At 33.7% G+C, this 14,439-nt stretch overlaps 1 protein-coding gene across 2 annotated transcripts in view; it reads left to right on the top strand.

Moving 5' to 3' along the window:
* The window catches only part of LOC129217544 (glutamyl-tRNA(Gln) amidotransferase subunit A, mitochondrial-like), a 43,109-nt gene extending 29,170 nt beyond the window's left edge, over nt 1–13,939 (top strand). For both annotated transcript variants that reach the window (XM_054851866.1, XM_054851865.1), the window contains exons 7-11: nt 4,108–4,220; nt 5,276–5,468; nt 5,999–6,113; nt 11,755–11,960; nt 13,589–13,939. In XM_054851866.1, coding sequence (XP_054707841.1) covers nt 4,108–4,220; nt 5,276–5,468; nt 5,999–6,113; nt 11,755–11,960; nt 13,589–13,743 — 782 coding nt within the window. In that variant the 3' untranslated portion in view covers nt 13,744–13,939. The remainder of the gene's footprint in view (nt 1–4,107; nt 4,221–5,275; nt 5,469–5,998; nt 6,114–11,754; nt 11,961–13,588) is intronic.
* The last annotated feature ends 500 nt before the right edge of the window (nt 13,940–14,439 follow it).

Raw genomic sequence — 14,439 nt, forward strand, 5'->3', positions numbered from 1 at the left:
CTAGCAATACTGCACTGTTGACTAAACTTGAAGTCCTGATTTATAAAGACACCCAGATCCATAACATTTTCTGCCTGATTTATGACTGAACCCTGTAAACGATATCTCATACGCTTATTTCCATGACCTAAGTGTAGCACTTGACATTTCCCTACATTAACTGCCATACCCCATTTATCTGCCCACTTAGTAATATGATCTAAATCCTCTTGCAGATGTTTTACTTGTTCTTCATTTTCGACAATCCCCATAACTTTTACATCGTCAGCAAAACAATTCATGCTTCCAGAAATATTTTCATTGATGTCATTCATAAATATAATAAACAAAAGAGGCCCTAAAACTGATCCCTGAGGAACCCCACTTAAAACATCACTCCAATTAGAATGATTTCCTCTCACAACTACTCTTTGCTTCCTACCAGTAAGCCAATTTCTAACCCAAAGTAAAGTTTTTCCTCCTATTCCAATGTCAGCTAACTTGCTGAGAAGAGCAACATGCGGTACCTTGTCAAAAGCTTTTTGAAAATCAATATAAACAACATCCACACATTTTTTGTTATCTAAAGCTGAGGTAACCTTGTCGTAGAAATGCAATAAATTAGTAGTACAGGATTTACCTTTCCTGAAACCATACTGCAAACTAGTCAACAGACTATTAGTCTCTAAGAACATCATGATCTTAATTTTGATCAAAGTTTCGAAAATCTTACAAATCACCGAAGTCAAACTTACAGGTCTATAATTCCCAGCAATACCTTTAGACCCCTTCTTGAAGAGTGGCGTTATGTTAGCCAGCTTCCAGTCCTCTGGCACCGTCCCCGAGTTATAAGAAGCATTGAAAATATTCAAAATAACATCCACTAATTCCTCTGCACATTCAACTAAAATTTTTGGATAAATATTATCTGGTCCCGGAGCTTTAGTTGCTTTAATCTTTTTCAAATGAAATAAAACCTCCTCCCTGGAAAATACAAAATCCTCAAGCTGTATAATAGCTTGTGTCTTGTTAGTGTCAACTGTTGAGATACAGTTATCGTTAAACACACTGGAAAAAAAGTTATTTAGAACATTTGCAATATCCCTATCGTTTTGGATTAAATTTCCATGCTCATCAACCAAAGGCCCAATTTGACTGTTTCGAGCTTTCCCAGAATTAGCGTAAGCAAAAAACCTCTTAGGGTTCCCATCAATGTCATCTGCCAGCCTTTGCTCCAATTCCCTTTTCTGAATCCATACCAAATACTTAAAATTTCGCCTTGCCTTACCATACTGGAGCCTCTCCGCACTCTGACCAGTTTCTTTAAACTTACGAAAAGTGGCTTGCTTATAATTAAGAGCTTCTTTAGTCTCCCTGGAGAACCACATGGGCCAAATTTTGGTACTAACACCTTTTCTCCTAAATGGAACATAGTCCCCAACGGTTTTAGCAAGTTTATCCTTAAATTCCGTCCACTGCTGATCTACGTCGTTATTTTCCAACCCTGACGAAAAAACCTCTTTCAAGCTCTGCCTAAGTGCAACAAAATCAGTGTTTCTGAAATTGGGCACAAACCTAAAATTATCATCTTTGCACACTTCAAATTTAACCCGGAACCTAATGCTGTTATGATCACTATCTCCAATATGCTCCCCTACACTCAACCCCTGAACAAAACTACCTATGTCACAAAAAACTAGATCCAAAATGGCCTCCTCTCGAGTTCCCTGAGTTACAATTTGATCTAAGAAACAGTCACCAATTACTTTTAAAAATTCCTCTTCTTTGCCATTACCAGGATAAAAATTATTCCAATCAATACCCGGAAAATTGAAATCCCCCATTATGATAACGGATCCCTTACTAAACATGTCATTAATAATACGGTACATCTGTTCATCTTGTCCCTGGTTTGAATTAGGTGGCCTATAAATGTTTCCAAAGCGTAGCTTTATGCCCTTACTGCTCATCAACTCCAGCCAAACCATATCAATATCAGTAGGCTTATCATTTATGACCAATTCATTGCAAATAAAATTGTCTCTAACATAAAATAAAACCCCACCACCTCTTTTACCTACTCTATCCTGTCTGAATAAATTATACCCAGCAATATGTAATAACTCTGCATCAGATTCGGTAGCCCATGTCTCTGTAATTCCGATAACATCCAACTTCTCATCCATAACTATGCTTTTCAATTCATCCATCTTGTTCCTAATACTGCGAGCATTGGTATAGAAAACTTTAAGCATGCCTAAGTTGCTTTTATTTAACACCCTGAAATTTCCTAAATTACAATTGTTAACATTACTACTCTTGTTTGTCACTTTATTTCCATTTCTAGCAATACCCAAAAACATTTCATTCTCTCGATATCTGGTGCTTGAACCATGCCCCCCATTCCAACTTAGTTTTTTGACTCCGAAGCCCTTAAAATTAATCCACTAACCATTTTGACCCCTGTAGAGCTCAGATGCAGGCCATCCCTAGCAATCCAATCCCGTTTACAGTGACTCCATACATCAATGAACCTGATACTGCGCTTTTCGCAAATTGACTTCAGTAGCAAGTTCATACACCTCGCACGTTGATTTAGCCAGCTCCTATGCACTCCATACCTGGGAAGCAAACCAACCACTTGGACATTCGTCGAAAAGCTGGTTGCTTTATCCAACAGGGATTCCCATTCCCTAGAAAACTCCTCATTTTTACTGTGGCCTACATCATTTGTTCCCACCCACAAAGTAACCATGTCCTCCTTATTCAATACTCCCTTCTTTTCAGCAACCATATTAATGTCTCTTACCCGAGCCCCTGGTAAACAACACCTAGCCACCTTACGCTTTACTCTCCCAACTGTGTTACCCACCTCCCTTACCATAGAGTCCCCCAAAATTACACCCTTAGTTTCCCAATCTAACTCCTCATTTGAAACTTCCCCCTGAATCTCTGGAACATTTATACCCTCTACAACTGGCTTACACCCTAATGCTAACTGGGCTTCCAAAACTAGCATCTTAAGTCTTAAGTCTGAGAGTTCAGCACATTTAGTGCAAATATAATCCTCTTCAAAAACAGACTCATTTTCCCCCTTATACAGGCAGAACATATGACATAAATCACAAGAGATCCACCTGTCCCCCTTCCCACTCTTTACCTCTTTCATAATGCATATAACACCCATTTCTACTCAGTGAATATGTTCCAAAAGGCAAAACAGTAAGATAAAAATGCAAAAAAACACAGAATAAATACTAAAAACAGCAGTAAATAAACAGAGTTGCTACACCCAATAAAGCACACAAGATCAAAAACCAGGAGATCACCACATGTTAGGCTTAGCTCCAAAAAATGCAAAAACACTTCAAGAATACAATAACAGCAAAAATGAGCCCCCAAAACACAATAAAACTAAATTACATGATAAAGTGAAGTAAAAAAACCTAAAACTAGACAGTAATAATGAAAAATTATAGTAAAAAAACACTTATCAAATTAGCAGCAAAAAACACTCCCTGCATCACAGGCGCCCTCTAGTGGCCCTCTCCTAGTACATATTAAGTCTGGCATCATAATCTCAATCTAAAAGTCTCTGTATTAACCTAGTAGCCCTTCTTTGAATTTTTTCAATAAATCATATAGACATCATAAGGCGATTGGTATTTGGGCTCCGACTATTTTTAAGTATCTTTCTGTTTTTATCATGTATTTATATTATTAAAGAGATAACTCTTTGTGCGTTATGTTTGTTAGTCAAGTATAGAGTTTTCAGCTCATTTTGTTTCTAACCATTAAAGATTCTGATTTTAGGAAAGATAAATCAATGATAAAGATGCCTGAAATAATTTACCTAAATCATTATACAGTTTCCATCAAAATATTGAGAAATAGGTATGCTGTCACAGGAAGTATTAAAATTCTATTGAAGTTAACTTTAATTGAAAAGCAAGTTATTAGATCTATGTGTGAATGAATAATTTCATAAAATGTACTCCAGCTCTGGCAGTACCCATATTGTCTTATCCTTTGTTATGAACATACTATGCATTTTTCTTCTATTCATTTACAAAAATCCTAAATAACATTTCTGATTAGCTAACATCTAAATTTCTTTTTGATACATAGATTGTGTTTCTGGGTGGGACCGTTTAGACTCAACGACTGTTTCCTCTCAACCTCCCATTTCACCTCTATCAGCAGATTTTGATGTGACAAACCTGAATGTTGGAATCCCAAAGGTAAGTCCCATTGTATTACTCTTTTGTATATAAATTCAAGTCGGCAGAATAGTACTTCCAATGGGTCTGTCGGATGGCTGAATGAATCGACTTTTAAGCTGATGTTTCCTTGCAATGGCTCTTAATGTTGCACATTCATTAAGTATCTTAATATTATATTTCTGAAAGAAAAATTTTGTTTGTACGTTTGCTAGACAAAAGATTACTGGAATTCATATTTTCATTAAGATTTTTCGCAAAATTTCTTTATTTTGTACCCACATTTCTTATAATTTCTGAACAAAGGTATAAATAAATTTCTTTATTATAAATTTGCTTTTGTATATCTATAGAAAAGTCTTTATGTTATACGGGGTAAGCACAAATGATGAAAATAAACCACATTTTTTTTCAGTTACAAATGTTCGATGTGCTAACCTTTTGTTACACAATAAATGTCTAATCTGTATTCTAGTTTGTTCCACACTCCTTGTGATTTCTTTGTATGGGATCGTGTCAAACACTTTATATCAACCTCTATACTGAAAAAACTTCAAGAACGCATTTGTGCAAGGTTGCGAGTCATCGACAACATGATACTATAAAATGTGGAACAAATTAGATCACAAATTAGATGTTGTCTTGCAAAAAAAAAAGTTCAACATTGAGCATTTGAAATAAAACTTTTTCTACTCTGTGCTCACACATTGCATATTTGTGTAATGTAATTGAATTTAATATTTAATAAACTTGATATATTTCTTTGTAAATTCATGTGTCTCTTGTTAAAATATGTGCAGTAGTTTCAAAAACATGATTTGTGCTCAACCCCTGAATCTTCAAGTACATTTACTATTTATTTTCAATTTGAATTTCTAAAAAACTTCTATGTAATGTAGAGTCTCTGGATATTATGACCGTGCTGTCAGTATTTTGCATGTAATTGATTGAATAGTTATGTAAGGGCTCTTGATTTTCTTTGAGGATTTATGAATTAAGAACTAGCCTAGCTTGAGCAAAAGCTTGACACTGGTTATCAACTTTATATTTACTTCAATTGCTTTTTCCCCCCACAGGAGTATGAGTGTTCTGGCCTGTCTCCTGCCATAAAGGCTGCTTGGAGAGAGGTGGCTGACTTGTTGGCGTCTTCTGGTGCCAGGGTACGAGAGGTGTCCCTCCCCCACACCAAGTATTCGATCGTCTGCTACTCTGTCCTCTGCTGCTGTGATGTTGCATCCAACTTTGCTCGATATGATGGCATTGCTTATGGTGAGAATTTCAATTACAAGTGCTACATAGTTCTACTGAAATTATGAAGTAACAAAATTGAAAAATTTTTGTGCTTTAATTTCATTCACATCTTCATTTTGTATCTCAAAAGTTATTTCCAAAATTGATTGTTTTTAGATCTTAAATAGTGGCAACTATTTATTTACACTTAATACAAAAATGATACATGCCACCAAGATTTATTGTTCTTCGATACAGTCCCCAGCATTGTGCACAATCTGTTTTCGACAATATAGAAGTTATAGCATGCCTGTATCAGTGCCTGTTCTGTCAGTTTACATGCCCAACCCTCTGGAGGAAATTCTGTCAAAATCTTGGGTGCATTTTATGTATCGGAACCAGACTTTATGTATTGATGTATGCTAGAAAATATGCAGTTATTGCTAGATTCTGCCCTAAACCTTCCCTGCTGTTCATTGTGCACCAAAAATCTGTTTTCCAAAATTTTATGATAATGTACTCATAACATGCTGAAATTTAAAGGTTGTCCCTATTTCTTCCATTTGCAGGTCATCGAGCACATTCGTCTGGTCCTGAACACCCATATGCAGTGACTAGAAAGGAGGGTTTCGGAGAAGTGGTCCGGGAGAGAATCCTGGCTGGGAACTATTTCCTGCTCAAAAGGTGAGTACTGTTTGTTTTTCTTTCTAACAACCCAGGATGTTGAGTTTCAAAGTATACTTTTCAAGCGGTAGCTAAATAAAACTGCTTATTCACGTTAAAAGTAAAAAAGGATTAGGTTTTAAAATCTGAATAATGACAGCATGTTTAAATACAATACAATGTAGGGGAGCATGGGGCAAAGTGAAATAGTGGGGCAAAGTGAAAAGGTGAAATATTTACTCTGCTTTTAGCTCCAAATGTCTGGTATTATTTTAACTATATAGTACCATAGGTAGTCTATTCCAGTCAGGAAAAAAATACCGTCAAGGGTTAAAGCATTTGGAAATACAGGCAATTTAAAAACAAAATGATACTCATATTGTAATATTGGATTGTAAGCCAAAAGTTATTTTTCTCATTATTAAATGATAAAATTCTTGTTATTAAGATTTTAAATATTAATTGAGAACTCCTAATTTCCAATGCAGTATTAATTAAGTTAATATTATGCTTATTTTTATTTTAAATAAATTGTACAATTAGTCAAGTACATACGGGACAAAGTGGAAGGGCAAGGTGAAATAGTTTGTTTCATTTTCTCACTCAATCATTTAATATCATTATTTAAGTTATCATTTATTAATTAATTCATTTACTTTCCTTCATTTAATAATTCACTTATTCATTCATTCACTTATTTTCTTATTAATTCATTCTTTTACTTGCTCATTTATTTTTCTTCATATATTAATTGATTTATTCATTTAATTATTTGTTTATTGTTTCATAATCCTTTCATTTATTCATTCAACCTTTTATTTACTGATTCTTTTGACCAAAAATATGTCATTTAATCGAATAGAAAATATTTCATTTAGAAAAATATTTTATTTTTCACTTGGCCCCATGGGAAAAAAAGTGAAATTTTTTCACTTTCTTTTTAAGACTCAAATTTACTGCCAAAAATAAAAAAAAATATTGTTTTGACACAAGTTTTATTATAAAATACAATGTTCTTTCTCTATGTACTGCAATTTTCAAGACAAATTTCCGATTTGTTCATTTATAAAAAAAACTTAGTCATATTAACCATTTCACTTTGCCCCACACTCCCCTATATGAGTAATTGAAATAAACTTTAAAATAAAATAAAGAAAGGGAAAATTTTAGAATTTATTTTTGTCAGACTAAATGTTACTACGTATTTTCGAAGGGTAAAAATGCATTTTAACTGAATTCATACAATAATAATTTTTGATTTGCAGAAAATATGTTTTTGTTTTTGATACCAGATAATGTATTTTACAAACTGTAAGAATGTTTTTAAACCACCAGATTGTTTTAAGTCATCATTTTTTTCTGTTTAAATTGAGGTCAATAATATTGTACTGAAGTAATTGTTCTTAAATGTTTAAGGCAATAAAATGAAGGTTTTTTTAAAACTCAATCTCAAATATAGTTTTTAAAGTAGTTTACAGAAACAAGTTAAAATTGACGTTAAAAACTTTCACTATCAGTTATTTATCCTTGCTGGGTCAAAATCATTTATGAAATTTGTTCAAATGAAAAGATACCAGACGTTACTGTGGGTCTAAATGAAGACTGAACGAAGGATTTCTCTTTCCCAGAATTTCTGTGGTCGTAACGAGATGCAATCCTTCAGTGTTCTTGAGTTCGACGTCCGAGTTGAAGTGCTTCCCTTTTAAAAATTTTTTCCAATTATGCAATGGAACGCATGGAAATTGCAGGGTGACTTGTCTGGGTTGCACGGTGAATGGATAAGCTGCTCCAACTTAAAAATCACCAGTCAGGGGGCAGCACCACCTGGATGACCATCGAGATGTGTGGACACGCAGGGCCGGATTTAGGGGAGGGCAGGCGTGACTACTGCCCCGGGGCCTCCATAACAAAGGGCCCCCACAATAAAATTTTTACAAAATATCCTAACTTTCATGGGTCAGCAAATTTTACATTTTTTTTCCCTCCCAGACATTTTTTTTTTTGTATTTCTACAAAGAATGCTTGCACAAAAATAATAATATTATTGATATATCAGAAAGCCCTGATTGCAAGTATCCATTTAATATCAATTTTTTATTTCATCAAGCATTTCAGTGGCAATATATATATATTTTTAATTTATTCAATTTGTAATTTGTACCTATGAGTTGAAGAAAAATAAAGTAAGTAAAAAAAATCCAAAAAATAGTTATCTTTGCAGGTCATCCTTACAACTTCTCACTTCTTGAGCTCAAAAATTTAAAAATCATCTGACAAAATGACTTGAATGGAATTTTTTTAAATCGAAAATATCGGATATCTGTAACTTGTGAAGTAACTTTTCCTGACTGACAATCAATGCACAGCCAAACCTACTTACACTAGAAAGCTGAAATTTGGAACATAGGTCAATTTTATAATGTAAGCGCATGCTAAGAAAGGATTTTTCGAAATTTCGATTTTAAGGGGGCAAAACAGGATGGGGAATGTTCTGCACTCGTGTGCAAAATTCTCAAGAGCGGGCTTGAGTTCAGGGTCGAACCAGGTATTAAAAAATTCGAAATTTTACGAGGATTACAAATATTCCATCTTCATCCACGTAGGATGCTAATTAACGGAGATATTAATTAAAAACTCAATTTTATGTCCACTTAAACATACGTCTATGCCAAAAAATGGTCCGATTTTTTCGGTTTTTGTACCTTTGGAAAGCCCGTAAAAAATAATCATTTCAAAAATATCCACAAGGACTAGAATCGTGGACATCGAAAAATGACTACAAAAAAAGTTATAAGCGTTTGAAGTAAAAATTAATTTATTTCAAAAAGAAATTTCATCCTCCATTTTTTGCGCGAGATTAATTTTAGCCTGTAGAAAAGCTGAACAATATTTCTTGCTTGAGTATCAAGAAGTAAAATTCCTTGCAAGTGGTTTTTAACGCATTGGGGCTTTGTCTGTAGCAAGGCATTCAAAATATATTCCCTTTTGATTAGGTTTTTGTAAGGCGATGTTTTCATGTATAATTTTAATGGATGCGTAATCTTGAAAAAAATCTGACTCTTACTGGTTTTGTTTATGTTATTTTAAAGGGTGAATGATATATTTTGTTTTAATGGCGATACTGAGGAATATTTCTCTTAACTGAAAGGTGTTTTTTATGCTCTTAGACCCATTCTGATGAATATTTTCGAAACTATTCCAGACGAGGATTTTAAAGAGCCGTCGACTCTCTTTGAAAACTGTTACCTTTATTATATCAGAGACACATTTTTTTCATTATAGGTACTTTACAGCACATTATTAATCTTGGCGATTGTTTTTGTTTAGCTTATTTTGTTAGCATGTTTAATTATATCTACGTAGAAACTATTTATTTGGTGAAACCATGCATTATTTTGTCACTGTTCTTTTTTTTTTTGAACAAAAAGCAAGAATTGAAACAAAACTAATAAAATGAAATGTAATTTTCCAAATAATTAAACCAAGCCATTTAAAGTAAAAAGTCTGCCAAATGAAAATCCCCAGTAATTCGCCAAATAAACTTTAAATGATCCATAAAAATGTAAAATTATTTGCTAAATGAATAAATCAAGTCATAAATAAATGCGAATGTTCCATTAAAATAGAAATTAGAAAAGACGGAGCAGACATGACGAGGATGTAAGCATACTTTTCAAATTTTCTTACATTTTACGTGGTTCAGGATACAAGATTTCCATTTCGTGGTAGATGTAATGTGTTTTTTGATTATGTTGTTTTTCTGCAGGGTAATTTTCGTTTAAACATTTCCATTAAAAACATTGGATCGCTAATCGGTCGGAGTTAACTTCTCTTGCTAATTGGGTGGGTTACGGCAGCTGGGTCACTTGGCGAGTTTGGCGATAAACGTAGATTTGCAGAATTTTTTACTTTTGAAAGCTAATGTTAATTTAATTTGACGCCTTTTTCGTTTATTTGGCGAAACTTTTTTAATTGCAATATATATATATATATATATCCACTTCACTTGCAAAAGTGCTGGGTTCGGTTATCGCGGTCGTTTGGCGAGTTAGGTGATAACAATAGTTGGGAAATTATTTTAAGTTTTAAAGCAACTGTAAATGTGATTCAATGTTTTGGCAAATTGTTTTGAATTCCAAAGAAACCTTTGTTTGTTTTTAACCGAATGAAATACGATTTTTTCTTTTTTTTTCTGATGACGATTTTCAAATGTCTCACGGGATTTTTTTTTTTCTTTTTTCGTTTTACAGATGGGATAGCTAATCAATCGGAGTTTGCTTCGCTCACTAAGAGCTGGGTTATGGCTAAAGAAGCTAAAAGCTAGCATGGTCGCTTGCCGAGTTTGGCAACAAACAATACAGTTGCAGAATTATTTTACATTTGAAAGATACTATTTGATGTCTTTTTTGGTTATTTGTTGAAACATTTCAAATTGCAGATAAAAAGCACTTCATTCACTAAACAGCAGGGTTATGTTAGCGTGGAACCTTGGTGCGTTAAGCGATGAACTATACCGTTGGACGATTATTTTGAGTTTTAAAGCTTCTGTAAATCTTTTAAAATGTTTTGGCAAATTATTTTAAATTCCAAAAAGACTTTAAAATGTTTTTTTGAACAATTATTATTTTGCAAAGGAGGGGGGGGGGCGTGGATTTTTTTTTATTCAAGGGAATTCCTTTAAATTCTTAGCACGAGCATCGCCGGGCGGGTACTGTTAGTATATATATATATATATATATACCAAAATATTTGGATATATATCAAAGCATTGGATATTTTCAAAAATATGATGATCTTTTCGAACCCTGATTAGGGACCTCCACTCCTTTGTTGCCCGGGGCCTCTATACTTCCAAATCCAGCCCTGTGGACACGTGTCCTCACAGAGCAGAACCACTCTTTGTGATCAGCCCTGGTCTTGATGAAACTGCATATACTATGAAGTGTCTTACATTACACATTGGGGTTAATGATTCTTCTGCCCTCAAGGAATTGAACCAGGAAGCATCTTGACTATCCACCCAACAACCTGGACAAGTTGTCTTTTGATTTCCATGTGTTTGATCCTTTGTAAAAACATTTGAAATAGAAGCGCTTTAATTTGGGCAATGAACTCAATTACCTCGTGAAAGACTGAGCCTCTTCTCGGCTACAGAAATTCTGGGAATAATAAATCCTTCGGTCAGTTAATGAGTATGATCGATGCTCAGACTTATGGTGCATACTTTGAATAAGGTCTTTATTTAGACCCACAGTATTGTTTGATTCCTTTGCATTTGAACAATGCTTATAAAATGAATTTCTGTTTAGTGTTTAAAAAAAGAAAGCTGTATTTGTACTTGTGTTGATTGAACTGTCTGTATATTATGGGGAGATAACATTTCCGGGCTTACGTATATTGTATGTATATTGTTTCAGTATTTTATGTTGTTGGTATATTTTATCTTTCTCGGTGGCATTAATCTTTTAATCCTGTACATAGTACGAACGTATAATGCAAATGTTATTTCACTGGGTTTCAGTAGAATACTTTGTTTTCGACTCTTAACTTCAAAGGCATTGCTTTAGCTGATTCAGCAATACCACTTGGAATAATGGGTATTGACAGAAAGAGCTTTTTAAAACATCTGTACAACTGTCTTTCAAGTTTCCTCATTTTGCAGGAATTACGAGAAGTACTTCCTTCGGGCAGCCAAGGTGCGCCGTCTCATCTGTGAAGACTTTCGGTCAGCGTTTGAGGGAGGGATTGATGTACTGCTGACTCCTGTTACCTTGCGTGAACCGACTCCATACCGGGAGTGGACCTTGGTAGATAACCGTGAGCATAATGCTGTTGACGATTTTTGCACACAGCCCGTCAACATGGCCGGTAAGTGAGTATTCATTATTTGCAGTGCTTCTATGGTTGCCCCAATTGCTTAAAAGTGACTATTCTGTTACATTTTGCTACAAGTTGACCTTTTTGGAAAATTCTGCTCCAAACCATGATTCTTGTAACAAAATCGAGTAAACTTTAGTTAATTTTTTTTTCATATTGAAATAAATCAGTGTCATTTATTGTATTTTCCCTGGAATGGATTAATTTTTGCCATGAAAGTAGTTGATCAATATTAGCATCCCCCCTTATTTGAATTGTAAAACATAAATTTAAAAATTGAGGTGAAAAGTTATGTACATAAGATATTTTAGTTTTCAAACATTATGATAAATAAATTTGATTTAAAATAGATTTAAAAGTTTACTGCTTAAAATAGAAAAAAAAATAGGTGTACGTTTTTTCCCAGTATACTTTGTACTACTACTGCTTAGGAAATTATACAGCCCAATAAGAGAAGTTAAAAGGTTGCTGATCTATAGCAGTTATGCTTTAAGATTTTGTATGTTTACTTTTCATTTGCAAACCAATGGACACATATATTCTGCAATCCTTTTCCATCTTTTGCACTGGGATTTATTTCATTTCAAATATTTATTATATGCTGTTGTTTTTTTTGCAAAGTAACTAAAAAAACTTTTTTTTTTTCATTCAAAACTTAGTTTTTAAATGCATTGAGTTCCATAAATTGTTTAAAAGTGGTCATATTCTGTCGGTGAGTGGTAAGGGACTGTCTATAAATATTTTCTTTTTTGACCGTAGAAAAGAACTAAAATTAGCACTCCCCCTCTCCCATTTTTTACAATATCACCCTTTGAATTTTTTTTCTGGCTATGCTACTGTCGAGAATTGCAGCGTATGAACCCTGAAAGATTGAGAAGAATAGCTGATTTGTGAACACTTCTTTACAATTCATCGTCTATCTGAGAATCATAAAAGTACAATTCATTAAATCATCAATATATTTCTAAATTTTTACTATTGTCTACTGGAATCTTTTATAAGTTTCATCATTCAGCTGACTGTGAAATTATGAGGGTTATGAAGTGTTTACTTTTGTGCATGTGTTATGCAAAATTAATTCATTTAGATGTTCACATTTTATCATTTTTTATTTTTTTTTAATTTTCAATATTAGGTAATGTTTTTCTTGTATCCTACGGAGTTTTCTGTAAGGTTTCTGGCAATATTTCTTAGAACACTTCAAAGAAATGCTTATAACTTTGTGAACATAAAGGATACTTTACAAAAATCAGTAAAACAATTCTACATGGCGAGTAAAACTAACTTGTGAAGTTTATAACTTATTCTTAGCTTTTTACAAAGCAGCATAATTGGAAAAAAAAAGAAAGAAAAAAAAAATGTTTTTGGTTATCTGCATGATTGATTTTTTGCCCGACAGTGAACTCAGGCAAACCTTTTACATGACAAGAGAAATTGAACATTTTTTCCATTATTTCTGGAGAAATTAAAAAAAAAGAGTATCTTTGAAAGTGCCTAGGTGTTTTTTACTATTGTAATTAACCAAATAATATACTTTTGTAACCTATCCTGCTCTTCTTAATTTTCAACTTTTGTACTAAATGCAGTATTAATGTAGCCTTATTCCATTTCCTGTGCAGGTCTTCCAGCCGTAAGTGTGCCATGCCACCTGACTGAGGAAGGTCTTCCAGTCAGTCTACAACTGATTGGACGCGCTTTCCACGAGAAGGAGATGATGTCAGTAGCCAAGTGGATTGAGAGACACATGGACTTCCCACTTCTTGACTTTGGTTGAGGCTTAAATATTTAAAAGCTGACTGCTAGGAATAGCATTTTTAAAAAAGCCGACAGATAATATCTGCCAAAACAGGACGTCAAATAATGTGAAGGACGTAGATTTTTGTTGATAGCTGGTTCAAAGTTATGGATTGTGCAGACTTGGTTAGCAGGTTTTTGAAACCTGTCCAGAATTCCTTGTATATCTTGCAATAAATGTGTGTTTTTTTTAAATGTAAAGCAAGCAATGTTTGTCTGTTTGGTTTGTTTGCACTGCTCTCATGATGCTATGACACCTACAATCTTAAAATTTGATGCAAAATTAATTTAATCAGTGGGGTAGTGCTCCCAGTATTGTTCCAAGTTCAATTTTTTTTTTTTTCAAGTTTGAGCTACATTTTTCTACTATTATATGTGCAAAAGTTTGTATGGATGCTTGTTGCTCTTTCACGCAAAAATTACTGAATGGATTTTACTGAAACTTTCCAGTAATATAGCTTATACAGTCGAGTCCTGACTTGCCCGAGGGATGCGTTCCAAGACTCCTTACATAAGTTGAAATTTTGCGTTGCAGAAAAATGTACGTATACAATATTTTTAGAAACATACCTAATTCTTTTAGACACTGTTAAACACCCCTCAAACTGCTTTAAAGCATTTCTCAACCATACATTACAGTTTCTTACATAAAGAGCTGCACTTTTACTGTTTTTAA

Source organism: Uloborus diversus, chromosome 2, assembly GCF_026930045.1.
Source record: "Uloborus diversus isolate 005 chromosome 2, Udiv.v.3.1, whole genome shotgun sequence".
Classification (NCBI taxonomy): Eukaryota; Metazoa; Arthropoda; class Arachnida; order Araneae; family Uloboridae; genus Uloborus; species Uloborus diversus.